This window comes from Brachyistius frenatus, unplaced genomic scaffold (assembly GCF_029030835.1).
Source record: "Brachyistius frenatus isolate BFR_SWC_R1_liver_20210118 unplaced genomic scaffold, ASM2903083v1 Contig_112, whole genome shotgun sequence".
Classification (NCBI taxonomy): domain Eukaryota; kingdom Metazoa; phylum Chordata; class Actinopteri; family Embiotocidae; genus Brachyistius; species Brachyistius frenatus.
Window position 1 is genome coordinate 730001 of NW_027210711.1, and position 26560 is coordinate 756560.

The 26560-nt window shown below is 53.6% G+C and overlaps 3 protein-coding genes across 19 annotated transcripts in view; 1 reads left to right on the forward strand and 2 right to left on the reverse strand.

The window, feature by feature from the left end:
• nbeal1 (neurobeachin-like 1) overlaps positions 1-7054 on the reverse strand; it is a 109120-nt gene extending 102066 nt beyond the window's left edge. For 4 of the 7 annotated variants that reach the window (XM_069712749.1, XM_069712748.1, XM_069712750.1 and 1 more), the window contains exons 1-3: positions 6924-7054; positions 6705-6805; positions 5732-5909 (exon numbers count right to left, since the gene is read on the reverse strand). In XM_069712749.1, the coding sequence (XP_069568850.1) occupies positions 5732-5782 (51 nt within the window). In that variant the 5' untranslated portion in view covers positions 5783-5909; positions 6705-6805; positions 6924-7054. Of the gene's footprint in view, positions 1-5731; positions 5910-6023; positions 6676-6704; positions 6806-6923 lie in introns of those variants that run through there. The other 3 variants (XM_069712751.1, XM_069712746.1, XM_069712747.1) reach the window with 2 other exon arrangements.
• Positions 7055-8728: 1674 nt separating this feature from the next.
• On the reverse strand, positions 8729-13684 carry stradb (STE20 related adaptor beta). Of its 7 annotated transcripts, XM_069712792.1 has the most exons (12): positions 13624-13684; positions 13378-13444; positions 12776-12856; positions 11280-11382; positions 11078-11199; positions 10880-10988; positions 10554-10677; positions 10284-10455; positions 9654-9758; positions 9305-9561; positions 9178-9220; positions 8780-9026 (listed from the first exon to the last, which is right to left on the reverse strand). In XM_069712792.1, exons 2-12 carry the CDS (start codon positions 13387-13389, stop codon positions 8868-8870), a joined length of 1287 nt encoding a protein of 428 aa, XP_069568893.1. In that variant the 5' UTR covers positions 13390-13444; positions 13624-13684; the 3' UTR covers positions 8780-8867. The 7 variants fall into 7 exon arrangements, with proteins under 7 accessions (XP_069568891.1, XP_069568892.1, XP_069568897.1 ...); XM_069712790.1 differs by having other exon boundaries at positions 8729-9220; XM_069712791.1 differs by lacking the exon at positions 12776-12856 and having other exon boundaries at positions 8729-9220.
• Positions 13685-16078: 2394 nt separating this feature from the next.
• On the forward strand, positions 16079-25916 carry trak2 (trafficking protein, kinesin binding 2). Of its 5 annotated transcripts, XM_069712776.1 has the most exons (16): positions 16079-16228; positions 16443-16640; positions 19441-19500; positions 20121-20197; positions 20295-20411; positions 21146-21367; positions 21490-21568; positions 21665-21795; positions 21925-21999; positions 22381-22518; positions 22674-22753; positions 22867-23007; positions 23084-23388; positions 23551-24072; positions 24152-24251; positions 24491-25916. In XM_069712776.1, the coding sequence occupies exons 1-16, from the start codon at positions 16174-16176 to the stop codon at positions 25269-25271; spliced, it is 3081 nt and encodes a 1026-aa protein (XP_069568877.1). In that variant the 5' UTR covers positions 16079-16173; the 3' UTR covers positions 25272-25916. The 5 variants fall into 5 exon arrangements, with proteins under 5 accessions (XP_069568877.1, XP_069568875.1, XP_069568878.1 ...); XM_069712774.1 differs by having other exon boundaries at positions 21490-21795; XM_069712777.1 differs by lacking the exon at positions 19441-19500.
• The last annotated feature ends 644 nt before the right edge of the window (positions 25917-26560 follow it).

Below are 26560 nucleotides of genomic sequence, written 5' to 3' on the forward strand. Positions count from 1 at the left end.
CTGTCAGGTGTGTGTGTGTCAGGTGTGCGTGTGTGTCAGGTGTGTGTGTGTCAGTTGTGCGTGTGTCAGGTGTGCGTGTGTGTCAGGTGTGCGTGTGTCAGGTGTGCGTGTGTGTCAGGTGTGCGTGTGTGTCAGGTGTGCGTGTGTCAGGTGTGCGTGTGTGTCAGGTGTGCGTGTGTGTCAGGTGTGTGTGTGTCAGGTGTGCGTGTGTGTCAGGTGTGCGTGTGTCAGGTGTGCGTGTGTCAGGTGTGTGTGTGTGTGTGTGTCAGGTGTGTGTGTGTCAGGTGTGCGTGTGTCAGGTGTGTGTGTGTGTGTGCTCGCGTGCCTTTATCTTTATCTTCTCTTTATTTGGGTGCGGTGGCTGAAACCTGCCTGAGCCGGCTGATCCGCATTTCCCGAATAGCTGAACCGAGGCCCGGCGGAGAAGGACGGGACCGCTTCGAGCCACGGGAGCAAACGCGGAACGGCAGACGACCGGGGAAAAGTCCTTTTTAAGGCTTTCGGCTCGTCGACTGCACCTCAAATAATAACAACAACAACAACGAGGGCGTCCGTTTGCTTCCTTATTACGATAACAAACTGGAACGGTAACAAGTCCCTTTTGTGACGCGAACCTTCGGGCTATCGTTATCGTTACGATCAAATTGCACCTTCCCTATTTTCATATAGTCAAACCATCCCCGCCGTAGCCACGTTTTCATTCAGTGAAGCTCGCGTCCAAATGTTCGCGACGGACCGGATCCGCCCGTCCGCCGCACGTGACTGCGTCACGTTACTTCCCTTCGTCTGGAGACACCCGTTAGAAATTCACACCTTTTAGTATCTTTATTTTATTGATCGGTCGAGTCATCGGTTCGTCGTACGGTAATCGCTCCCTCCCTCCCTCGGGGGGAACGATCCGGGTCAAGGAGGGCTGAGGAGATGATCGGGACGGATTACGAGAACGCCGCTCGGGTGGATCGGCGCGTTTGGTCGTCGCGGATATCCCGGGACATTCGTCCGGATCGACTTTGAGCCGCTGACGGGAGGTAAATGAAAACGCTGAATGAATGCAAATCCTCCTCCTCCTCCTCCTCCTCCTAATCACAAGCTCGTGCTCCACAAAATTCATCCTGAGGCCTGAAAATGGATTGTTTTGCGTTTTTTTTTTTTTACTGGAAAAATGCAACAAAAATCTCCGATCGCGGCTTCTTAAACGTGAACCCGATTGACAGTTCAGCCGATATTTGTCCGTCGCGGATATATCGGTAGAGGCGTGTTGGCCGGATCGTCGTGCGGAGAAAGGTCAAATATCCTGCCTGCAAAAAGGGTCAAAAGAAACACAAATTTGAGGGATCGGTGTAAAAAAAAAAGGTGCGTTTCTGTATACGCTGTATACAACGCGGGGGTTTTTTTCCCCGACCGTTACAACCCACAGGCGAAGCACCCAAGTGTTTACACAGCACGTCGACCGATATAGCGTCACAAAAAGCTTGGTTTTACCAGCGTTATTACATGATTAGGTTTACAGCATTTTCAAATGAATATTGTGGCCGACAGAACCGCGGTGGAATAATTCCACTCCCCGAAGAACCCGGGATTGGTCGGCCTTTAATTTGTTAGGAAACACCGGTGGACATTTTTCAGCAACAAACGGGGCACATTAATCAATAAGGACAATAATCTCGTAGTTGCAGTTCTACACTGACCCGCGGGAACGCAAAGCCGCCGCCGCCGACTCATCGGCCGATTTACACGACTCGGCTTCGAGTTAGTCCCGAAACGTGAAACCGTCTGCACATTGGAGCTTAAAACGCGAACAAACAAAAAAATGTAACGCAAAGGGAGGTTTCTCAGGACGGCGCTCGCTGCCGTCTGGCTTAAAGAGCAGGAGAGAGGGAGAGAGAGAGAGGGAGAGAGAGAGAGGGAGAGAGAGAGAGGAGCTGAATGGGCCGACTGCTTCTGTCTGCGTGTCAGAGTGGGAATCAGCCAGAACGGAGCAGGAAGCCAGCTCTGAGCTATTCCCAGTGAAGTCATCATTAGAGCGCTGCAACGCTCTGTCTGTCTGTCTGTCTGTGTGTGTGTGTGTGTGTGTGTGTGTGTGTGTGTGTGTGTGTGTGTGTGTGTGTGTGTGTGTGTGTTTCATCCCATATAAACATGTATTCCTGGCTGCTGACAAAGCCATTACTTAACTGAGAGGATAAATACTCTATTGTCGTTATTGTGTGCGTGAATGCTGCGGCAAAAAAAAATTACAAGATCAGGATTTAAATCAGCAGCTTCCCTCTCGAGTGACTAAGCCTGCTAGTGTGTGTGTGTGTGTGTGTGTGTGTGTGTGTGTGTGTGTGTGTGTGTGTCTGTCTGTCTGTCTGTCTGAAAGAATGTCCTCTTTTAGGCAGCAGCTCGGGAGCAACAGATGCCCATTGAGGGTTTTGGACTGTGGCAGGCGGGGACACACCCTGCTCTACATGACTGTGTTTATCCTTCATCACACACACACACACACACACACACACACACACACACACACACACACACACACACACACACACACACACACACACACACACACACATGCAGGAATCCCGACCTAACAACAGTCACCTTGTCCCAACTCTCACAATCGCTTTGTGCGCCACTGCGAACGCAAACTATTCCTCCGAGAGTATCGCGTGACTCTTCGCTGGATTTCATTATCGGCTCTCCGCCCGTCTAACCCGTCATGTTCTTAAAGATCTGTTGAAGCTGACCTCTGGGAAGCGGACGAGGGAGCTTCCGTCCGGGGGGGGGGGGATCTGTTTAGATAGATTGATTGACGCCAATAAAGGTCCGCGACTTCAAATCGCATCCGAGAAGCTGCGACCGAGCGAGTGTCGTTTGAATTTCGGCCCTCCGGACGGGCCCGCCCGCTCGGCTCGGCCCGGGGACCCGCTCGGCTGCGAGTGGCGCTGACGAAACCTCGACGTTTAGAGGTCTCCTCCCTGCACCGAGACAGCTGCGGTCTACCGTTTCTGCCGGCCGGCGTCACCGCCGCCGGAGGTGTATTTATAGCGGGCCGGTGGGCGGGGCCTCAGCCCGCACGTCTGACACACCGTTGTCGGCGACGTCGTGTTATTCCAGAGATATTCGTAGCGCAGAAAGGAGACGGTGAGAGTGAGGAAAGGAAAGGAAAGGAAAGGAAAGGAAAGGAAAGGAAAGGAAAGGAAAGGAAAGGAAAGGAAAGGAAAGGAAAGGAAAGGAAAGGAAAGGAAAGGAAAGGAAAGGAAAGGAAAGGAAGGCCTGAGGGAACAAACTTCGCATAGCTTGTGTGACTGTGTGCGGTGTGGTGTGTATATCGGTGTGTGTGTGTGTGTGTGTGTGTGTGTGTGTGTGTGTGTGTGTGTGTGTGTGTGTGTGTGATAGAGATTAAACCGCGAGAAGCAAACAAGCAGCAAAGACCCGAGTAATCTGCTCGAGCACTTTCTCCTCCTCCGTCGTTTCCCCTCCGGCTCCTCTCTGCCTCCTCTACCCCCCCCTCCTCCTCCTCCTCTCCCGACTATCCCGACTCCCAGAAGTGCAGAGGTTTATGCAAACGACTGTCGGAAAGCGACTCGGCAGTCAGGTCGGGGTGACGTCAGTCGGCTCCGTGGACGTTAACCGGAAACCGGCCGGCCGGGAACGAGCCGGGACGCGTCCCCGAGAATTAAGACTCCGCTTTGAAAGCCGCTGACGGGTGAAACGATGCCCCGGGCTGCGGAGGCGTGCTCCCTGCGGCCGGGAATTAAAAACAGTAAATAAATATAGCTGCCGCCGCTGGAGAGGAACGCGTTCGGAAATATGCGGACAATGTCGTAAGACTGCGTTTCCACACAAAGCCGGCTGCCTCTTCCTCTTCCAGCAACAGGAACTGGTGACTGATAACGGGCGAGATAAAAGGATCAGTCAGACGGCCCGGGTCTCCGCCCCGAACCCGTTCTGTCGCTCCCCGACGGGACGAGCCGGTTCTCCCGCTGCGGCCGAGCACAGCTCGTATAGTCGACTACTGTCAACAAATGCTCCGTCGGAGGGACTCGTCCTCAGAGAACGGGGCGAGCGTTAACCTCTGACATGGAGCGGCCCCGATGACCCTACCGCTGTCAATCATTAAAACGGACGCGAGGGAGCGACTGACTGATTGACTGACTGACTGAAGTTAACCCTTCGATGGGACGCGGGGGGGGGGGTGAGGATCTCCTCGCACGCAAACATTCCTCATCCCGTTTTAGCCACGTGACTGCAGGTTCTCCTTACAGACCGCATATCCTGGCAACACACACACACACACACACACACACACACACACACACACACACACACACACACACACACACACACACACACGTGGTGAAGAGGCACACCGCCGGCCATACCTGACATTTCAGCTGCTCGGGGGAGCAAGACAAGCTGCTATACGTATATATATATATATATATTGAGATGTTCCCCTCTCTCTCTCTGCCTCATGCAGAAACAAAGGTTGGCCCGGAGGACTCTGGCTCGCAGCCAGGAGGAAGTGAAGTGATCCTTCATGGCAGCGCAGCGCTTAGTCGATGCAAACGCACGGCCCCCGCTCGAGCAAACGCGATGTGTACGCTGGCGGAGATCGCCGGTGTTTTCACGGGTGACTGTGACAAGCGTGCCCGAGCACTTCTTTCGGTTACCGCGGCGGCGGTAGGAGACGCTGCGTCTGTGTCAGCATTCGTAGCTTTACTTCTCACGGATGCGGATTATTCTGTCGTATCCCAAGAATAACAGCTTTCGCGTCACGGTAAATACTTCAGAGGGGACCGTGCGCTGTTTATACGCTGTGTGTGTGTGTGTGTGTGTGTGTGTGTGTGTGTGTGTGTGTGTGTGTGTGTGTGTGTGTGTGTGTGTTCTTGTGAGGGATTACAGCGGGAGGGGAAGTGTGTGACTGCGGCCGGGCTAACGTGAGGAGCGGCTCAGGCGGGCCGTTTTGATTGGACGCCCGGACCCCCGCGCGCTCCGTCGCAGAGTGAATTAAATCAAGCCGACAGCTGACTCGACGAGGGGTGCCGTCTCCGCTCCAGTGTCATTCGTTCAGCCGCGTCGCCCGTCGTCGCTTTGAGGGACTGACCTGCAGTAACGCAGACTCGTACTCAACTACGGTTCCCGTATTGTCTTCGTTGTAGATAGATAGATAGATAGATAGTTACTTTATTAATCCCCAAGGGGATTTAAAAAAAAAAAAAAATCGGAAACGTAATCGGAAACGTGGTAAAAGAGGATCCCCCTCGCACCTACGTCTTCGAGGTGGATTCGTCGTTCGTTAATAAACCTAACGTGTGTCGTCCCCCGACAATAAACTCCTCGGCACCCACGAGCGGTTTCATTAATCTGCCTTTTACTGCAGTGCTTTAGAGGCGAGTCCTGTTTTATAAGCTACTTTAGATGGGTTCCCGCACCTTCAAAAGTGTAAATATAGCGCGTTACAACGTCATTAATGTGGCCACAAAGCTATAACACCGTGAGCTCTGACTCCCTGCTGACTTTCCTTCCTGCTAACCGCAGCCTGTCGATGCACCTCCGCTGTAAAAACACACTGGACTTCCAAAATACGGATGCCACGAAGCGAGCGAGCTCCTTGGCAAGGGGAGGAAATGCCATCACACTGTCCATTACTTCACCCTTGTGACATTTCCCCAGTGTGTGTGTGTGTGTGTGTGCGTGACTGGGTGTGTGTGTGTGTGTGTGTGTGTGCACAAGTCCACCTTACCTTGGTGCAGTAGAGCATCCAGACCTCGTACAGTCTCTCTTTGGATGCCATGGCGCCAGCTGACCGGTCCCCTCGGGCTGCGGGTGTCCACCGGGGTCACTTCCCTGGCTGCTTCATGGTGTGCAGTCACGAGCTGAACCTCTGTTGTCCGGGCTTCAACATCATCACTGTCCAAACTCTGGATTTAACAACAACAACAACAAAAAATACAAAAAATTAAAATTTAAAAAAAAAATGTTTTTTTTTTTTTTTTTGCAAGAACAAATAGGGAGCAAGCGGACGCGTTGCGGACCAGAGGAAGTTTATTCCGTGGTAGGAGAGCCGTGCAGTCCCGGAGAGGAGCAGCTGGGCCTTGTCCTGTACTTCCACGTCTTTTTTTTTCCAGCTCCCCTCGCGCTACGAAGGACGACAACACACACGGCTACGCGTCACGGAGGCGACACAAATGGCGAAGCTATTCGTGCTAAATACCTCCGGTTTAACCCCCTCCTCCCTCCCCGGTAACGTGCACTTTGAGCTGCCCCGCTGGCTCCGGGTGGGTGGGTGGGTGTGGGGGGGGGGGGGGCAGACGGACTCGAGACGGCTCCAACGGGCAGGAACGCACACCGTTAACAACGTCCGTTTCTTGCTGCGGGCTCTGCGCGTAAACACACCGGCTCTGCGCCCGTGTCCGCCCCAAACACCGCTCCGCCGGTCGACCTTACCTGACCGAGCTAGGTGAAGGATAGCTGTCAAAAAAAATTTAAAAAAATAAAATAAAACAGCCGTATTTCGGTTTTTTTTTTTAATTAATTTTTTTTTAAGCCCCCCTTTTCTCCTCCTCCTTCTCATGTGACAGAAACGCCTCGTGCGCCGCTCGCCACCGCCCGGCCTCGCGAGCCGCGTATGAAAAAAAAACAAAAAAACCCCACAACCGTCCACGACAACCTGATGAAGAGTGTTTCTGACCGTGGAGAACTTCAGGACCACTCACCTGTGTGACCGGAGGCGAGCAACTGTCACTGACGCCTCTTCCACCGCGGCGGTGCTCCGTCAAGCCGCCGACGACGACGGAACTTCCGGTTCTCTGCACGCCTGGATTTCAAAATAAGAGGAGAGCAACACTCCTGAAAGCACAAAAGTGGCTGGGGGGGGGGGGGGAGGAGATGAGGGGTGGAGGGTGTGTGTGTGTGTGTGTGTGAGGGGGGTTTACCCGCAGCGCAGTCAGCATCCTGGGAGACTCAACCCATCCCTCACACAGCCTCTTTAGCCCGCAGCCTTCTGGGAGGAGGTGCCGCAGCCTTCTGGGAGGAGGTGCCGCAGCCTCCGTGCAGCTCCTCCAGACCGAGGGGCAGCTTCGCCCCGTGAGGCTGCCAGGACAGTGAACTCTCTTCCCCCTCTTCGCCCCATAAACTCTGAACTTTTGCACCGTGGACTTGTATTTGCACTGCGTTTTATTGTTTTATTGCTTTTCTCCTTTTGTCTATTCATTCTTTGCGCGCGGCTCGTCTGCGAGAATCGGCTTTTCCATCCATCTTTATGTCTGTATGTCATATAGCGGGCTGACGTTAAAGACATAGAAGTTGAAGTTTGGCACAGAGCCAGTTTGTGTCTCCTTTAAGTTGTCGACCTCCTTGGTTGCAGAGTCCCCCCCCCCCCCCGGTTTGTTTTGATCTTGTATTGCCATCTAGCGGAGCAGAAGAGCAACTGCAACCTATTTTGTGGAGCCGAGAGACGAATCTTTTTGATGACGACTTTTACAACTACAGAGACACTTTGACAATGCAGAGCTGAAGCTGTCTTCATCTAGACACACGCACTAACACACACACACACACACACACACACACACACACACACACACACACACACACACACACACACACACACACACACACACACACACACACACACACATCTATAACAAACAAAACAAAAAATCAGTCAAGGCAAATAGGAAGTTTGGAAATCAGATTTGTATATACATATGTACTGTATCATTTATAATATGTGTGTGTAATATATATACATATATATATATATTATAATATATATATATATATATAATATATAATTATATATATATATATATATAAGGCTCATACAGCTACACACGGTACACTTAAAATCACAGTTACAGAGAGATCACCGTACAGTGAATGCAGGTTTTCAGTAAAACATAAAGGCATTGTTGGAGAAGTGGTCACAGAGCACGGGAGAGATACTCACTGATGGTCAGAGGGGGGTGGAGGGGGAAAGGTTTGTTTTCTAACCGCTACATGGGACGCTAGATATACTTCTATTGCTCGTGTGCTCTTTTTGTTTGTTTTTGCTCGAGTCGGATATCGCGGTCAAAATGAACTCTTCGCTTCTCGTTGAGTCTCCGAATAAGATGATGCGGATTCACGCGTGTATTTCCGGGCATATTTTTCAGGATTTACGAGTATGGGTTGTATTCTCCCTCCCGATGAATATATATGCGCGTACGTGTCGTAAATCTCCTTTTTACGTACCTCCGCGTTTCACTATTCACAGTCTGACCGCAACGTAACACTTTAAAGGAAAAACCCACCCTCTCGTCATCTCGCCCGCTGGGTGGGGGGGTTTCTTTGTCGGCCGGTTCTTTGTCGGCCGGTATGTCGCTTCTTCGCTCGTGTACGTCGGGCGCGGTCGGTGGTATTCGAGCCCCAAAAAAACACCCCAAAAATATAAGTTATCGGTAGAAATAGAAAATGAACACCAAACTAAACCGACACCATATACACGGACGATAACGTATTTCCAGGCGGACTTCTCCTTTAATTCCCAGTCGCCTCGGCAGCCCGTTTCTTGACACTTTATTATTGTTATTATTATTATTATTATTATTATTATTATTATTATTATTACCGTGGATCCTTACCGTACGGACGCGGCGGCTTCTTTGATCCGGCTCCTTCGCAGTCGTCGCCTCGGCACCCGCAAATCAGACAAACGTGTCAAAGTAAAACTACAAAACTAGTTTCAAAAAGGCTCAGAGTCGGGTTCGTGTGCATACAAAATAAAAGCACAGTAGGATTTGGCCTCGTTGCTTTGTTTTGATTGTCTTGTGTTTGGCTTGCTAGTCAGGATTTCAGGATGTAGTGCTGTGTGTGGGAGAGAGGGGGGGGGAGGGGGGTTAGGAGAAGTCCCAAACTGCCTCCTCGGCGGCGGCGGCCGACGGCGGAGCGTGGCAGGAAGGGGTGGGGGGGCTGGATACGGGAGGGTCCTCCGGGCTGCTGAGGGGCACCGCCGGGTACGTGAGGCTGAGGAAGGAGTCTCTGGTGCGCCTCTTCACCTGGAACACAGCAGAGACACTCAAACGCGACGCTCTCGTAAAAGCTGCCGCTTCTCCGACGTTTCGCTCGGCGACGTGTGCCGTTTCCAGACGGCGAAAGCCGAGTGGAAGCTCGCACGACGGCCGCGGACCTCCCGGGGAGGAGACCCACCTGCTTGAAGAAGGCGTGGGTCGACAGTTCGGTCGCCGACGGTCTACGGGAGACAAGAACGCAATCAGCACCGGCGTTAAAAGTCGCTCGTCCGATATACCCGAGTGCTCCTTTCGCCCGGGCCGACCTGCGCTCGGGCCGCTGCTGCAGACACAGCTGCACCAGGTCGTGCAGGGTGGCCGAGTGGTTCTTGGGCCCGGGGCTCTGGGGTCGGTCGGCGGGGGGAGCGGCGGCGCTGTGCGTCGTGCTGCCCGTGGCCACGCTCTCCCCGATGCCGGAGTCCACGCCGGACCGCGACACCTTCAGGCCCCCCAGCTCGCCGAGGGGGAAGGGCGCCACGTCCAGCAGGCAGCAGTGGGAGCCGCGCAGCTTCTGCAGCAACATCTGGACTCAAGACAGTCAAACACAGCGTAACCTTCGGGTGAACCGATCCTTTTAAAGCCCGGCGCGCTTTCTGAAGAGCGCTTTGGGTTTACCTGAGTCGGAGGCATGTCCTGGAAGGGCACCCGGCCGCTGGCCAGCTCGCAGGCCACGATACCCAAACTGTAGATGTCCGATTTCACTCCGTAACCGTGCAGATCCTGCTGAGGACAACGGGACGGGACGGGACGGGGGAGGGGAGAGGAGAGGAGACGCAGCAGACGGAGGGTGAGACGAATCCAGCGGCACCGATTAAAGCATCAAGGCGCCTGTTCAGTCGTCTACTCGAGTTTCCGCGCGTGCAAAATACAAAGCTCTCGTCCGACGCGAGTTTCTGTCGAGTCAAATGTGTTAACTGGCGCCTCCGCGGTATCATCGAAATACAACCGTTTTTTGTTTTTTTTACAACAGGTAAGAGAAAAGAACGAGATCGAAAGGTTGCGTTAGATTACCGCAACGCTCAAATAACAAGGTACGCTTTAAGACGTCTTTTAAAAAGGTCTTTAAAGACTGTCAAGCGCCTCCGCTCCGCTGGCAGGCGAGGACCTGAATAGATACAAAAAAAAACGTGCCCGACGGGTGATCCGGCGAAAAGGATCTGCAAATCTTTCCCAGAAACTTAACGGGCGGCCGGCGTTTTTCGACCGTCTCGGTAGGACCCCGCGCGAGCGTCCCGGCGTCCTGACCTGTCGCAGCAGCTCGGGGCTGAGCCAGGGCAGCAGCGCCGGGCTGTGGTGCGGCATGTCGAACACGGCCCTCGTCCTCTTCCCCTCGCGCGTCATGCTGTAAACGCTGTGGAGCCCCGAGAGGTAGACGCGCCCCTCCGCCGACAGCAGGATGTGACTGGCCTTCACCCCCCTGGCGGGAGAGGAAACGGGTGACAATTATTGGACTTTTTTTTTTTTTTCCTTTCGCGACACACGTTTCCATCCTGAAGGCTTCCGTCTCCCGCTGACCGGTGAACGTAGCCCATCCGGTGCAGGTACTCCAGAGCTTTCAGCGCGCCGTACAGCAGGTAGGCGATCAGGGACTCGCTCATACCGTCCGGGAAGTACGTCCTCAGTAAGGTGTCCGCGGAGCCTGCGGGCAAACGGAGAGGGCAGCTGAAACCCACGCTAACGTCTGGACTCCGGAGACCGAAGTTTGGAGAGTTTGTGTGCGAGAAGAAAAGAAAAAGAAAACCAAAAAAAAAAGCCTGAAAACGGAATGTTACAGCGACGTGTTTTTTTTTTTTTTTTTTTTTAAAGGACAGACGGTAAAAAGAGGCGTGTTTGTGGCTGACCGTAGGCCATGAGCGGAGTCAGCACCCACAGCTGGCAGCAGGAGCTGAACACCAGGCGAGAGGTCAGCAGGTTGGAGTGGCGGAAGAGGCGGGACAGCAGGACCTCGTTCTGCGGCGAGCGAGAGACACGGTCAAGGACGTACGTGACCCCGGACGCGAGAGGGGCTTTAACGACCGTCGAGGTCGGGGCGACCTCACCGTGAGCTGCAGCAGCTCCTCCTCCGTGCACTCGTCCAGGTTGGTCTGCTTCACGGCCACCAGCTGCCCCGTCGGGATGTGGCGCGCCATGTTCACCTGGCTCAGGTTGTTGAAGCCCCTCCCTGTGACACAGACACGTTAAAGCGTCGGCAGACGCGTCGGACGGCGAATCGGCGGTCTTTTGACTCTGCGCCGCTCTCACCCAGCTCGGACAGCAGCTGGTAGTGGGCCGGCTCGGCCGACAGCCCCGTGACGTCATCGCCCCCCGCGGGCCCTTGCGGAGTGTACTCGGAACCGTCGCAGCTCTGCGCGGACGCACGCGCACACACACACACACACACAATTTATCATGAGGGAAACAGGTCAGAAAATCACCCGGGGAAATAAACGCAGTTCAGTAACTTCAACACGTGCGCACTTTATACGGACATTGAGTCATCTGTCAATCAATCTCTCTCTCTCTCTCTCTCTCTTTCGCTCTCTCTCTCTCAAAACAAATCAAAAAGATCATGAGGGACGAAAAGGAAAAGGACTGCAGCAGACACACTGAAAGCCTTCTATTTGTTCAATCAAAGCTAACTTTGTGTCAATCTGTCAAGATATTTAGGTCTGGATGACAAACGGGGCCCCGACCGACTACAAATAAGAGAGTTCGCGAATGTCTCCGCGTCGGCTGCGACTGCACTACAATGTACCGCGACGACAACGATTCCGTTTTGTTGTCCGTCGCGTTTACTGCAGCCCGACTTCCTCCCTGTGAATAACGCAAACGGGAACGCCGATCGGTTAGCCGAGATAGACAGACGGTACGATGTGGTACAAACTACACCTCCGGTCGCCGGATTATAACGCCGCAAACCAACATATAAAGCTGTTGTGTGGACTTATTGACCCTTTTACACTCACTAAAAAACAATTCCCCACCTTATCTGAAAGCAGCAGTCTCCTCGGTGGATATCTACAGACACAAAGGAGCAGAAGAGCGCCGAAGACTCTGGGTTTGTTTCACTTCGGTGACTTTGTGAGGCGTCGGTGACTACAGCCGCCAGCGGGTGGCGCTGTGGCGCCGGAGGGACGATGCTCGCGGCGTTTCGCGATGCGGACAGATTTCTGGGGAGAGACTCTTCACGGAATGCGTTTCGCCCAAACCCCGCGTCCTTCTTATTTCAACCCCCGACACATCAGCTGTCGTTATTATTATTACCATGGAGGAGTTCAGGATAAACACGACGTACCGCTTTAAAGAGAACACAAGGATATCGTCGGAAAAGGGACATTTTCACGGAAATGTTTAGGAGGGGGAGGGGAGAGGGGGCGCGTTCAGGACGAGCTTATGTCGAGTCTGATGACGTCATAGCGATGTCATCCGGGTTATCTCGACGGGGGCTTAATTGCAAATTCATTGCAAAATGCTTCCGGTAAAAAAACAACAACAAAAAAAACAGGGATTACAAGATAATGAAGGGGATCAAATACTGCTGAGAGCTGCATTATGGGAACTGTAGTGCGCCACAATTAGGCCATTCGCTTTTTCACGCTTCTTTTGCGAATGTCAAGTCGGTGTGTCAGTGTGCGTCCAACAAGTTTAAAGGGAGTCTTAAGCGGCTCCGGACAGACGACGGGTGAGTATCGATGAGGTGAAGGGAAGAGCGTCAGAGTGACGTCCGTCTCCGTGCTGACAGAGCCTCGGCTACTGACCGGGAACTGGTGGCCGATGTCCTCGTAGCGCTCCTCTATGTCCGCGGGCTGGACCTGAGCGTGGGAGATGCAGGAACAGTCCTGGTGAAGGGGGGAAGGAGAAGGAGGAGGAGGAAGAGGAGGAGGAGGAGGAGGGAGGTGGGGGTGGGGGGGGGAGCACAGGTGAGACATGCCCTACGGGAGTGCGGAGGGGTCGCGGAGGCCGGGGGGGAGACGGGAAAGGTCGACGGGGTCAGAGACGAGGAAGAGGAGCGGCGCCGGTGGGGGGGGGGGGGGGGGGGTGGTAAAAGGCAACGAAGAGGCAGCCGACTGACCGACGTGTCCCAACGGAGCGGGAGAGGAGCCGCACGTACAAGTACGGGCGCCCGTTCGGGGCGAGGAAAGCGCAGAGAGCCAAAACCCGCGTCGTAAATACAGATGCGAAGACATGTATAAAACCATACACTTTTCACACTAAAAAAAAATTAAAAATAAATACATCTGTAACTGCACACTTAAGTACACTGATTGAATTTACCAGATCCCACAACAACAGCCGATTCGTGACTACTAACACCCCCCACCCCACACACCCCCCTCCTCTCCGGCGTTATATATCTTACCAAGAAAGACATGGAGTCCTTTTGGCGATGGTAAAATCACAGGCTGGGGCATTCATCCGCTCACAGGCTGCAGGAGACCGGCACGGAGGACCGTGGAGGGCGACGAGGAGGACGGAAGCAGCAGCAGTGGGATGAGACACACGGGACAATTCCACACGCACGGTTACGCACGCACGCACACACACACACACACACACACTACAGAGTAGAAACCAGCGACCGTTCATTCATCCGTCCGTAGCTCACCTGGCTGCATCAGCTGATCGAGAGAGATGCAGGAAAGTCGCCGGAGGAGGTCCCCGGGTTCAGGACGGGGAGGGCAAGACGCGGACGGTCCTAATAAGCGGAGCGGGAAATACACACGTCAACGTTACAACGTTATATATTCACGTTTTACAGCAGTGTTGTGATGGAGCAGCACGCAGGTCATGCAGCGGGGAAAAAAAAAAACATAAAACAAAATGAAGATTTCGCAACATAGATATCACATTCATCCACAGTCTCCCGTCTCGGTATCTTCAGCTCACTAACATTAATGCCGCTTCGAGCTATAAACGTCACCTCGGTGATAAAAACGGGGTCTTTTCTTTATTTCGCCTTTATTTGCGTGTAACGAAGAGGAGCCGCTTACCTCCTCCTCCCTCCTCCTTCCTCCTCCTCCTCCTCCTCCTCTCCGCAGCAGCTCCGGCGCGTAAACAAGTTACAAATACAAAAGAGCTCGTGTTCTCTCGCTTCGCGTCTCGTTTACACGGAGAGGAACTCGTTCAGCGAACCGCTCGCAGCGCGGAGCGCAAAATGTCACGTCGGAGAGGACTTTTAATTTGACACGGATAGCCGGGCGCGTAACACCGACGTCACGCGGCGCTCGCTTGTCGCTCCTCCATGACGAGCGGGCGGTGGGCCGTTCGACAGCCGTCCCTTCCCCTCCATTGTTTGAGGCTGCGGTGAAGGGAGAGTGACACACGCCGCCGGGACGACCCGTGCTGCGGAAAAACACTGACACCGGGTAAGCTTCATGCCCGCCGAACATTTCCTTCCGTTTATATAACGACGGGGTGGTCGCCGCGCGCGGGACGCGGTCAGGATTTGGGCACATTGTTAGCTCACGCGACGCTAACCAGCAGTGAAGCCGTCATCCGACCTCAAGAGGGCAAACACGTTAGTATTTCATACGTGATGTCTTTAAATGTCATTACGTTTATACTGAATAGATCGTCAACGATGGAAGCCCGCAGCCATCTGCTGTATATGTAATAACAACGTCATGCATTTAAAGGCTTATTATTATTAGGAGTTACAGTCATATTCCACTAATGTGTGAACTTTTATCTAAATAGCTGCTTCCTTTGTGTGCAGTGGCGATGCCGAATTGAAGAGAAGCTTCCGCAGATTAATTTAAGGGTTTGAACTGAAACTTTGCGCGACCGTAATACATTTAATACCGAGATTTTTCAAACGGAGTTTTGCTCCGGTCGTTATAATGGCGCAGAATGGGCATTATTTGTAGTTGACGCTGGTTGACGTGATTTTACATCTTCGTAATGTCGCGGTTGCCAGATCGCGCCCTCAGTTGTTGTTGTTTATTCAATACAAACCGCGCATTTCCTTTTCATTTGTGTGGTGTTTTTTTTTTGAGTTGTCAGGAAGGCCGTCCTGCCCGCAGCGGTCGTACTCGTCACGTGACTCGCTTGGCACTTAGGCGGGATGAGTCGTTGCGGGCGCGCGCCCGCGATGGTCCGCGTGCACGAGGGGCCAGTGAGTCCTCTGGTTATTAATAGCTTTGTCAATGTCAACATTGTTGATAACACAATAGCGCATCTGCAAAAACCTCAGTGCGCTTAAAGGGACACGTTTGACACGTGGAGTTCACGTCACTTGATGTGTAATGTCTTCAGGGGGGGGGTTCACATTTGCACACAAAAAAAGTAACCCTGATGATGGTGCTGACATGTTTAAGAGAGAGTGACACATACTGGGAATTTACAGTTTAAAGATGTGGTGGCTTATCAGGCATGGAGGATCTAATTACACATATATATCAATTGCATTGTGGGAAGTGTAGTCTCACCTCTGCTGCTTTGATTTTGAACTTTCTTCTTTAAATCTGTCTCTCCTAAGCTCTACCGAAGCACGTGTCTTCTCTCCGGAGAGCTCGTCCCTTTAAGGGCACGCTTCCTGTCTCGTTCCTCGAGTCGTCCCTTTAAGGCGACGGGACGTGGGACGCCTCTGACTCATCCCTCGGCTCTCTCTAAAACAAAACAAAAAAAATATAAAACAAACCCGGTATGTGGCACGTGAAAAGGAAATTCAAGCAGAGGTATAGCAGCTGGCGCGCCGTGACTGACCTTGAATGACATTCAAAACATTTGCCCGCGTCAGGTGGAAGAGTCCAAATCGCCGAGCGTCCAGAGACTTTTAAGGCCCCGAGAAAAAGACGGCGGACGATCGGACCGGTGGTTAAAAGGGCTTTAAATCTCAGCGGTCACGTGGCGTGGTGAAATGTGTCGGAGGGCAGCAGAGGGAGACGCTGGATGTCAGAGATGCTCTAATCTGCCTCACGCTGCAGGGATTAACCCGACAACCTGCGCTGCCTCCAAACCACTTTTGTGAAGACGAGCGAGCGTCTCTGTGGCGTTTTCGTGTCTTTTATTTCTTCTTCTTCCTCTCCTCCGTTGCAGGTAAAGGTGTGCGTGCACGTGAGGAGGGGGGGACCGCCCCGTCGGCGCAGCAGCGAGATGCGACGTCACGGCGATCCCGTAATTCTGCCCGGCTTTGTGTTTCTGTGAGGACCGGGACATGTTTGAAGTGAAACCCCGGGCGGTGGAGAAGAAGGAGTCCAGCACAGAGACCGGTGGGTTGTTCGTGGTTGTCTGCGGACGTTTTTCACATGCTGCTCTGCCAACGGTAGCCGGCTCGTACGGTCTGAGCCGAGAGACGCGCACCCGTTAAGATGATTCATCGGCCCACGCTGGCATTCATAACCCTCTGAGGGTGCACAGTTTTGCCAAAATAAAAGTGTGTTTTTTTTGTTTTGTTTTTTTTCAAAAATTGCGTCTCCCCTCCAGATGAGGGGCTGGGCAGCAGCGGGAAGCACTTCGGCTCCGGCTCCGGCTCGCTGGGCTCCGGGTCGGCCGGCTCCGGCTCCGTCTACCTGTCGGACAGCCAGGACTGGGCGGTGTCGCCGAGCTGCTCCCCGGAGGAAGCCCCCGCCCGGCACCGCGCCATCTCCCCCGTGCTGGCCGAAGAGACCTTCCGCTACATGAGTAAGCAGTTCGTATGTGGCGCTTTCTGTCTGCCAACTTTCTTTTGATTGGCTAAAGCCGGAGGCGACATCACCGAGCAGATGGTGTGTGTGTGTGTGTGTGTGTGTGTGTGTGTGTGTGTGTGTGTGTGTGTGTGTGTGTGTGTGTGTGTGTGTGTGTGTGTGTGTGTCTCTCTCTCTCTCTCAGTATATGAGGCACATGAGGGATTCACTTTATGCAGAGCACATCCTGTTCAATTGGGGATTTACTGTGGATATTATTTGGCACAGGGTTCACAGTTGTGGCGATCTCTCTGTGTGTGTGTGTGTGTGTGTGTGTGTGTGTGTGTGTGTGTGTGAGAGAGAGAGAGAGAGAGAGAGAGAGAGGGAATCCAGAGATCCAGCCAGAGTTCAGTGTAGCTGAATTCAAAGCCAGGGAGTCACGGGACAGACAGTATCAGGGGGCGGAGGGGAAGGAGGGGGTGGGGCGCATAGTGGACCGATAGAGGATGAAGCCGGGACAGCAGAGAGAGGACAGCCGCCATGCCGCGTTTAAACGTCCACCCTGCGGAGGAACTGTACGATAACTTCGCCGTGGAAGGTGAGCCGCTAGCCCGACTGCAAAAGAGAGAGAGACAGACAGACGTGCGAGGAAGGTCAGGCAGAACGAGACGTGTGTGTGTGTGTGTGTGTGTGTGTGTGCGTGTGCGCGTGTGCGTGTTACTGGAAAGACAGGAAGTGGGCAAATCTTGTGCTGTGTTTACATTCAAACCGGCTGTTGCATGTCGGAGCCGAGTTGGAAGACGCGACTTCCTGTTTTTGTCACACACGTAACAATACAGCTTTTTGCTTCCCGCAAAACTAATTCTAATAAGAGCGACTTTCTTTTTTTTATTTATTTATGTAAACATTCCCCTTTCCCTTAATGTATAACTGTTGCAAAGCCCCCTTTCAAAATAAAACAATTTTAAGACTAGTGCGCACGAGAAATAAAATATTACAACTAAAACATGTCTGAACTTCTTAACGACGACAACATACGTGATTTAAAGTGCTTGCTGGACGCGTCAGAGAGCCGCTACAGTCTGGGACTCTCACTCTCACATTCCCGCCTGCTCCTCTTGTGCGGTGTTAAAATCAAACTCGGCCTATTAATAGCGCGAGCGGAAGCGTGACGTGATGATATCCGAGAGGCCCGCGGTCGTCCTGATGCTGCGTACTGTATGCTTACAACGATGTACATCTGCATCAGATAGATGTACATATCTATATAAATATACACGGAGAGACGAGGTTTCAGCAGACAGCATTTACAACGAGCTGACGGTGTTTTCTTTTTTTTCTACCTTACACTCGACACTATTGTCAATATTTCAAAAATGATGACATCAGCAGGTCAGGTGTCCCGTTTTTGGCGGCGTGTTGTGAAATGGGATGAGCGGCAGCTCCCGCGGGACGGCAGAATAGTGGAGAAATGCAGCTGCAGTCACAGGATACCGGGTTTTGGTCTTTTTTTCTTTTCTTTTTTGGTCCGGTCAAATTAGCGAGTGTACCTGAACGCACCTCCCTGCTCATGAGGGGTACATTTGTGTCAGTGACACACACACACACACTGACATTAACTGCCTAACTAATGATGTAGCTGCGTATGTAAATGGCGACTAAAATTGAAACGTGCAAAAACATCAATCCCCCTGAATTTCCCCCCGTCGGAAAAAGAGTTTGTAGAATTCCCCGATGTTCCCTGAGCTCCCCGGCTCCGATCCCGGACGCCCGCTTGTCTTATTTGCATTTCCTCGACCTGGGAGTGCCCTTAACCTTCGGCCTCCGTGAACCGCTGAGTACACCACGTTCACGTGAGAGGTCCTGTGCGTTGTGTGGAAGGAAGTGTGTCCCCGGCTGGATCAGAGGCGGCGGTGCGCGGCGCAGAGGTTATTTTTACCCGTGCGCAGAGGTCACCGCCGGCCTCAGATTACCGGAGGAGCGGCCGCTTCTCCCGTTTAATCCGTAGATGGTTTTATTCCGCGAGAAGGAGAGCGAGAAGAGAGGAAATGATTCGGTCGGGTGACGACATATTTATTTGCCTCTGGTAATATTTTTTTGGGTGGTTTTTTTTTAGTTGTTTTTTTTACTCTTTTCTCCCATTTTAAAATGGAAAGGACGGATTTTACTGAGCGAACCGTCAGACGGGTCGGCCGTGAAAACAAACGTGCGACGCCGCCCTCTTCGTGGACCTTTGTTCACCGATTGCATTATATGATCTAGGTCAGCCAGGCTGTATAATTTAACGCTCTCTTCTTTTATTGCACCCCGTAATGTCATAACTGCACGGTTTTTTTTTTTTTTTTCATTTCCAGTGAAACTTTCGCCATTGAGGTCACGATAAGTTCATCCGTTTCCTCACATCCAGGTGAAATTTGAAGGAAACGGTGTCGAGTCGTTGTCGAAAAAGAAGCGCCGCCCCGGTCCGGTGCGTCAGGTCTTCCGTCGCTGTGACTAGAAGTTGCCGCTTCTCTTTGAACAGGTGGAAAGGCGAGCGGTGCGGCGCCGGTGGCTCCCACTCAGGTGCTAAAAGCGGAACCCGACTAATTGACGTGTAGATCCTCTCGAGTCGCCGCCAACTAATGTTTCCAAAATGAAGTTCATTTATTGAAGCTTCAGCTTTCAACTTGCGCTTCTCACTCCTTTCTCCACCTGTGGCGCCTTTCTGCTTCTTCTTCACCCTTCCTCCTCCTCCTCCTCCTCCTCAGTCCAGTTGTTCTTTAAAACGGGCCGGTCGCTTCTCAACTGTCTGAACTTTTTCTTCTTCCCTCTCTCACTAGCATATCTTGCTTTGGAGCCTCCTTCTTATTCCCATCCCGGCTCTCAGAGCCTCTCCAAAGGTATCTTTTCCTTTTTTTTCCTCCCCCTCTCCCTACTTCTTCTTCTGCTCTGTGCCACTTGCTCGTTTGGCGCCGGTGTCAGAGAGGGGCTCCGGTCGTCCCCGTGGCCTTGAACTTGACTTGGTGGGAGGGTGGGGGTGGGGGTGGGGGGCGGCGCAGACCGAGAGCCCCTCTCTGCTTTCCCGCATGTAGATGACAGCAGACGAGAGATCGGCGTCGTGACGGTCTGTTGTCTGCCACCGGTAAGGCAGCTTCGTAGCACGGTAGCAGTGTTCACAGTGTTTGGAGGGTGGATTTATAAAGCTGGCGTTGCTTTTACTTTCAGACCACGAGCAACCGCGAGGCCAAGCGTTTTAGACATAAAAACCCGTCCGAGGTCCGTGATTGGCTGCTGATGTCAGCGCGTAAAAAGGGGAAGTAATCGGAGCTGCTGGTGCTGCTCGTGGTCGGAACGTTTTATTATCGCGCTAAAGATGCGTCTCCTTCTGTTTGGAGTGATATTACGCCGGCCGTGGTTTCGTTACGTGTTTGTGTGAAGTTGCTTGGATGCACGTTTTGCACGCCACAGTGTGTGTGTGTGTGTGTGCGTGTCTATAAAATGACATGTCCTCTGTGACCAGTCCTCAGTGCGGATCGCGTGGAGCAGATGACCAAGACTTACAATGACATGGAAGTGGTCACGCACCTCTTGGCCGAGGTAGGCATTTCATTTCCGAGTCATTTGGTTTCCGCTCATGAGCGGCGGCAAGCCGCCGGCTGATTGACCCTGAGTGTCCTGTGCTCCGATTGGACAGCGGGACCGAGACTTGGAGCTGGCGGCCCGGATCGGTCAGTCGCTGCTGCAGAGGAACCACCTGCTGCGGGAGCGCAACGAGGCCTTAGAGGAGCAGCTGGCGCAAGCTGTGGACCAGGTGGCTTATTATTTTTAAATGTTTAGCGTAAGGACGGCGCTTTACATTTTATTTTCTGCGCGAGAACGACGACGATCCAAATGAACCTAAAATGCGGTTTCAGTAGAAAGGACGATTCAAATAAATGCATTTAAAAACAAAAGCGACCGATAAAAGTGGGTCCGAAAGCAAAGACGTGTTTTTTTGTGTGTTTTTTTTTCATTGTTTTGTGTTTTCTAAAAGACCGAACATATCTATACAAGGAAATAAAAGCTATTTGACATTCGATTGCGTTCGTATTCTTATGTTGGGATTTAATCCGGAACGAATTCAAAGTCGACAATATGTCATCGATCGGCAAGATTTTTTTTGGCAGATTACATCTACTATCAAACGGCGACGAGGCCTCTGCTCGTTCAAAGACGGACGGTTTCGAGTCGTTCCCGGTAAGCTTTGGATTTTTTTTTTTTTTTAGAATTAAACGTACACGACATTGTCATCTGCAAATAGACGAACGGTTTAATTTGAAAAAGCTTTCAAAAGCAAGAGACCGAAAGTACATCCTTGCGGTACGCCCTTCGCGACAGTACAATAAATTGATTAAGTGGGATTCGAACAGAAACACACTTGACGTTATGAACATGAAATCTCTTGAGCGTCTCGCGGTGTGCGTGAAAACCGGTTAAATGTTGGATCGCTCCATTTAAAACGCTCTCGGTAACGATCCCTCCGCTCTGACCTCGCCCGTTGTCCAGGTGCACCAGCTGCAGCACGAGCTCGGTCAGAAGGACGAGCTGCTGCGGATGGTGGCCGGCGCGTCGGAGGAGAGCGAGGCGGACTCCGGCGCGTCGACCCCGCTGCGGCAGCCGCAGCCGTCGGGGGGGTTCGCCTCCGCCGCCGCCGCCCTCGGCCAGCTGGAGAGTCTGCAGAGCAAGCTGCGGGATCTGGAGGACGAGAACCTGTCGCTGAGGTCGGAGGTAAATCGCGGGACGGGTGACGCGAGGCCCAAAAAAAACAAAAATAAAAAAAAAACACACACACACACCGTCACGTTTAGAGAAGTGAGACGTTGCCAATGATTTTACCTTCACCGCTGCAGGCGTGTCAACTCAAGAGGGACACCATCACCTACGAGGAGAAGGAGCAGCAGCTGGTCAGCGACTGTGTCAAGGAGCTCCGTGAGTCACACACACACACACACACACACACACACACACATTTAAAAAGACACATTCACGTGTCAGGAATCTCATTCGCCCCGTACTTGGTCTCAGGCGAGTCCAACACCCAGATGGTGTCTCTGACAGACGAGCTGTCCCAGAAGAACGAGGAGCTGCTCCGACACCAGGAGGAAATCGCTCAGCTGCTCACCCAGATAGTCGAGCTGCAGCACAGAGTGAAGGAGGTGGGAACACGTTACCGCCGCCGCAAAACACACGAGAGAGTGTGTGTGTGTGTGTGTGTGTGTGTGTGTGTGTGTGTGTGTGAAGAAGCTCATGTCTTGTTCTTGTTGTTGTTGTTGTTTTCCGTGCAGCTGGCGCTGGAGAAAGAGGAGCTGAGGATCCACCTGCAGGCCTCCAAAGACGCTCAGAGGCAGCTCACCGCAGAGGTGCGCAGACCTGGACCGCTTCTATTACTCTGGACAGATAGAAATGTTCTGGCTTCGTAGACGTCATGTCCGGAACCCGTAAGGAACCGCGGCCCTCGCTTTGCATTTTGCAGCGCGGCGGTTTATAATGACGTGACGGCCAATTTCAATTCACTTATCTTTTAATTAGCGACGATGTTAATTCAGTACCGTGTTTGGCAATTTATTTAAATAAGACAAATTCAATCTACATATTGTTTTTATGGCCTCGATTTAGGCCCAATTTGAATGAATAAATTAAAGTCCTTCCTTCATCGATTAAGTAACTAATGCTGCATACAAAGTCGTGATACAATAATAATATTTACTCGTGTGTGTGTGTGTGTGTGTGTGTGTGTGCAGCTGAACGAGCTGACGGAGAGGAACATGGAGTGCGTGGAGATGCTCCACGAGTCCCAGGAGGAGATCAAGGAGCTCCGCAGTAAAAACACTCCCTCTGCCGGGATGCGACGGCACCTCTCCTACGGCCTCTACCCCATGGTGAGCACACCCGTCTGGCCCGGCAGCCGAGAGATCGATAAAACGCTCGCAAGAGGGACTCGGGAGTCGTCTTTTCCTGAACTCTCTCTCTCTCTCTCTCTCTCTCTCTCTGTGTGTGTGTGTGTGTGTGTGTGTGTGTGCGCGCGTGCACGTAGGACTCCCTGGCAGCCGAGATCGAGGGTACCATGAGGAAAGAGCTGAGCGTGGAGGAAGAGACGGCCTTCCAGGACCAAAGGTGAGAGACCCGAATGTCACAATTTAAAGGACATAATGAGTTGTTGTTTTTTTTGTCCCACTGAGAAGGACGACCGACCTCTTCGTTAATCCCGCTCTGCAATCCCCCCGCAGAATCTCCCAGCGGCGAGTCTTCCACACCGTCCGCTCCGTCAACGCCTCGGCGTCGCGGGCGGGCTCGGCCACGCCTCCCATCCCGGGCTCCGGTCGGATCTCCCCGGTGATGACGTCGCAGCCCTTCCGGTCCGTTCGGGGGTGAGTTTTTGTAGAACGTGAACGTGACGGCCGAGTTCGGGCCGCGCCGGCTCCTAACGTGTCCGTGCGTCTGCAGGGAGGAGGCGCCGACGGGCCGGCCGGGCTCTCCGGGGGGAAACGACCTCACCGGGGCGCTCCGCCGCCTGTCGCTACGGCGACAGAACTTCCTGTGCGAGCGTCAGTTCTTCCGGGCGGAGCGGGAGAAGAAGCTGCGGGGCCTGGCGGGGGCCGACGGAGACGACGGAGACGACGGAGACGGCGGCGGCTCGCCGACGGGCAGCGCCTTCTCCTCCTTCTCCAACCTGTCCGAGCTCTCCGTCGGCTCCTGCGTCTTCAAGACCTTCCTGCCCGAGAAGCTTCAGATCGTCAAGCCCATGGAAGGTAAGAAACGCACGTTGAGCTCTCTGAATCTGGAGGAAACGGCGGGTTGGACGTTCCCGCATTTCACCGTCCGCTTCGTTCATCGCGATAAAATCGAATCATAAAAGGTCACGTTGGCCGCGTCGTTTGCTTTCCGCCAACAAATGCGACCTCCTTCCTCAGGCTCCCTGACGCTCCACCACTGGCAGCAGCTGGCCAAACCTCACCTGGCCACCATCCTGGACCCCCACCCGGGCATCGTGACGAAGGGTTTCCGCCCGCTGACTCGGGATGCCGCGTACCGTCTGTCTGACACGGAGGAGGACGAGGAGTACGAAGAGCGCGGGGGCCCTGCCGTGTTGGAGAAAGGGGCGTCGGAGCGCGGCAAGGACGAGGACGAGGAGGAGGAGGAGGAAGAGGAGGGCGGGATCACCTTCGAGGTGCGCTGCGCGTCCACGCCGGAGGAGAGGAAGGACAGGATGCCTCCCCCCGCCCCGCCTCTGTCCCCCGTCCCGACGACGTCCCCGGGGACACCTGCCGCGTCCTCCTCGCTGCTACCGGACGTCTGTCTCACGCCGCAGCGCATCATGGAGATATCCGGCCTATCGCCTCAGCCCGTTCCGGGAGCCTCCACGGCAACGGTCCAATCGCAGAGTCCGATCTGCACCACGACGATGTCCTTGACGACGACGACATCGTCCTCTGGTAACTTTACGTATTCCACCGTAACTGTCGCTGCCCACGTGTCTTTTTTTTCTCACCGCCTCGTGTGTTGTGTGTTCAGTCCAAAACCCGGGGAAGTGCCAGAGCTCCACCTTCTCCACCTACACCTTCACCACCTGCCGCATCCTGCACCCCAGTGACATCACGCAGGTCACGTCCAGGTAAGAGGAAAATAGTCACCGGTTAGGCATCGAATACGACACCACAAGACGGAAGGCCCACCCGCCCTTAGTTACTGTTGCTATGCTGGTCGAGCTTTCTGTGATAATACCGGCACCGTCCTCCAAACTACACCGTGCGCACGGCTTCCACGTCGTGCCTAGTTACGGTCGCTAAGCGACGATCGGATTCGCAAACCAACGACATGTCTGTCCTCTTTTCTGTCTCGTCTTCTTCTCAGCTCCCAGTCGTCCATCGTGGCCAACACCCCCAGCTCCATGAGGACGGGTCCCAGCACCCCCGTGACTCCCTGCAGACTCGGCCTCTGTGACTCCTTCCCCCCCCGGCGCCCCCCCGCGGCCCCCTGCGGTCTGGCCAAGCTGGTCCTGGAGAGGGGCATCTCTGCGCAAGTCTCCGTTGACACGCCCCCTTCGTCCCCGAGAACCGCCCCCCGCCGGCCCCTCTTCCGCTTCCTGCCGAGCACCCCCCCTAACTCCCCCTCCCGCTCCCCTACCCGCTCCCCGGTGCCCGCCGAGTCCCGCCGGCACCCGGCCGACAACTTCCTCGCCTCCCGGCCCGCCGAGCTTTTCCTCCAAGACGTTTACGGCTTGAACCTGGGCCGCGCCCCGCGCCCGGATCTGCCGAGCCCCTCGCGCGAAGCCCCGGCCCCGTCCCTCGGACGGGCGAGGCCCGACCCGGCCGACGTGGGCCTGGTGGAGCGGCTGCGGCGGCTGGGCTTCGCCAAGGTGCTGCGCGGGTCCGAGTCCGGCGCCGCGGCGCCGCGCCAGGACTCCGCCACCTTCGTGTCGGCGGGCGGCGGCAGCCTGCTGGACGGCCTGAGGCGCAACCAGAGCCTCCCGGCGATGATCGGCGCCCGCGCGGGGAAGTCGGCGGCGGGTCACCCCGCGCCCCCTCCTCACCCCACCTCGCTGGCGCTGCCTCCGCCGCCGTGGGGGAACCCGAAAGAGCGGCGCCGCCATCTCGCCGCCTCCCACCCGTCGTCTGGTGCGTCCAAACGCTGAGGGATGAACCCCCCCCCCCCCCCAATCTCTCCTCCTCTCTGCCTTCAGGGGGAGACGTCAGAGCATCGCGGGCAGAAACAAATCCCTCCTTTTAACGACTTCATTTAAAAGCACAATTTAACTAAAACGGACTGTTTTTAGTTTGAGAGTGTGTGTGTGTGTGTGTGTGTGGCTAGTCAATAATACGGCCTTAGTTCACCTCCGCGTGGGTTTCTCTCTTCTTTACGTAAGTTCTCCTGCCAGGAGGGAAAAGAAAGGACAACGTGTAAGTGTAGGAGGGGTTAAGCAAGTGGGTTAGAGAGGAGGAAAAGGACATGTGTGAAAAAGGGAAGAGGAAGAGGAAATGTGTGAAAAAGAAAAGTGGTCTCTGCATGTCAGGAGAGGAGGCGAAGAGAGGAGGCGAAGAGAGGAGGCGTCCTGCTGTTTTAAAGGGCTCGTCGTAGAAAAGCTTTAGTCTGCAGTAGAAACGTGTCACGTGATCCCGTAACGGCCTTTAGCGTCACGAGAGGAGGAAGAGGTCCGTTTAGCTTTTATTACTCGAGGACTCGTTCCGAGACTTGAAAACGCCGGCCGTCTTAGCAGCGTACTGCCAGGCTAATCCTGTAATCGGACCGGTATTGTTTCATACGATGAGGACCTTTTTTCTTTTTTTTTTTTTATATATATATACGTCGTTGCACGGATGTGGAAGTAAACCGTCCGCGTGCCGTGCCCGAGCGTCTGCGTGGAGAAACAAAAACAAAACAAACAACAAAAACCCAACCTCTCCTACGGGTCCCAGCATGCACCTTTGTCTGCAGATGGGCGGGGCCAGGTGGCTGAGGGCGGAGTCAGAACCGAATCAGAAGGCAGGCGAATTTCAATTAAAAAAGAAGAAAGACGGGTCTGCCTTTTCCTGCAGGTCCTTGTGTTTGTGTGTTTTTTTTTTTTAATGGTATGAGGCCTTTAAGTACAAGCCAGCTCTGCTCTGATTTGACTTCCCGTTCAGCCACGTTTGTATATATATTAGTTGCACTCGGGGGGATTTGGAGGTCGTGTTCGCCGCTCGGTTTAAAAACGGGCCCGCGGGGCGTTCGGGTTCAGTCCGCTAAGAGGGGGAGAGAAAAACGGAAAAAAAAAAAAACAACAACACCGGCACATCATTTTAGTTACCGACTCGGGTTTTTTTTTTTTAAATCGAGGACGTACGCGGTTCACAGATCGGCCAGCGGGTGGCGGTGTTCCTGCAGGAAAACATGTTTTATGCGACTCTGTACTAATAATACTAACGATAAACACGAGGAAGCTTT

Coding starts and splice junctions, on each gene's coding strand:
- trak2 (XM_069712774.1), top strand. CDS start 16,174: ATGTTTGAAGTGAAACCCCGGGCGGTGGAGAAGAAGGAGTCCAGCACA. Junction 24,073..24,151: donor GACGACGACATCGTCCTCTG/GTAACTTTACGT, acceptor TTGTGTGTTCAG/TCCAAAACCCGGGGAAGTGC. Junction 24,252..24,490: donor ATCACGCAGGTCACGTCCAG/GTAAGAGGAAAA, acceptor TCTTCTTCTCAG/CTCCCAGTCGTCCATCGTGG.
- stradb (XM_069712790.1), bottom strand. Junction 10,989..11,077: donor AGGAGCTGCTGCAGCTCACG/GTGAGGTCGCCC, acceptor CGCTCGCCGCAG/AACGAGGTCCTGCTGTCCCG. Junction 9,221..9,304: donor CAGCAGCGGCCCGAGCGCAG/GTCGGCCCGGGC, acceptor TGTCTCCCGTAG/ACCGTCGGCGACCGAACTGT.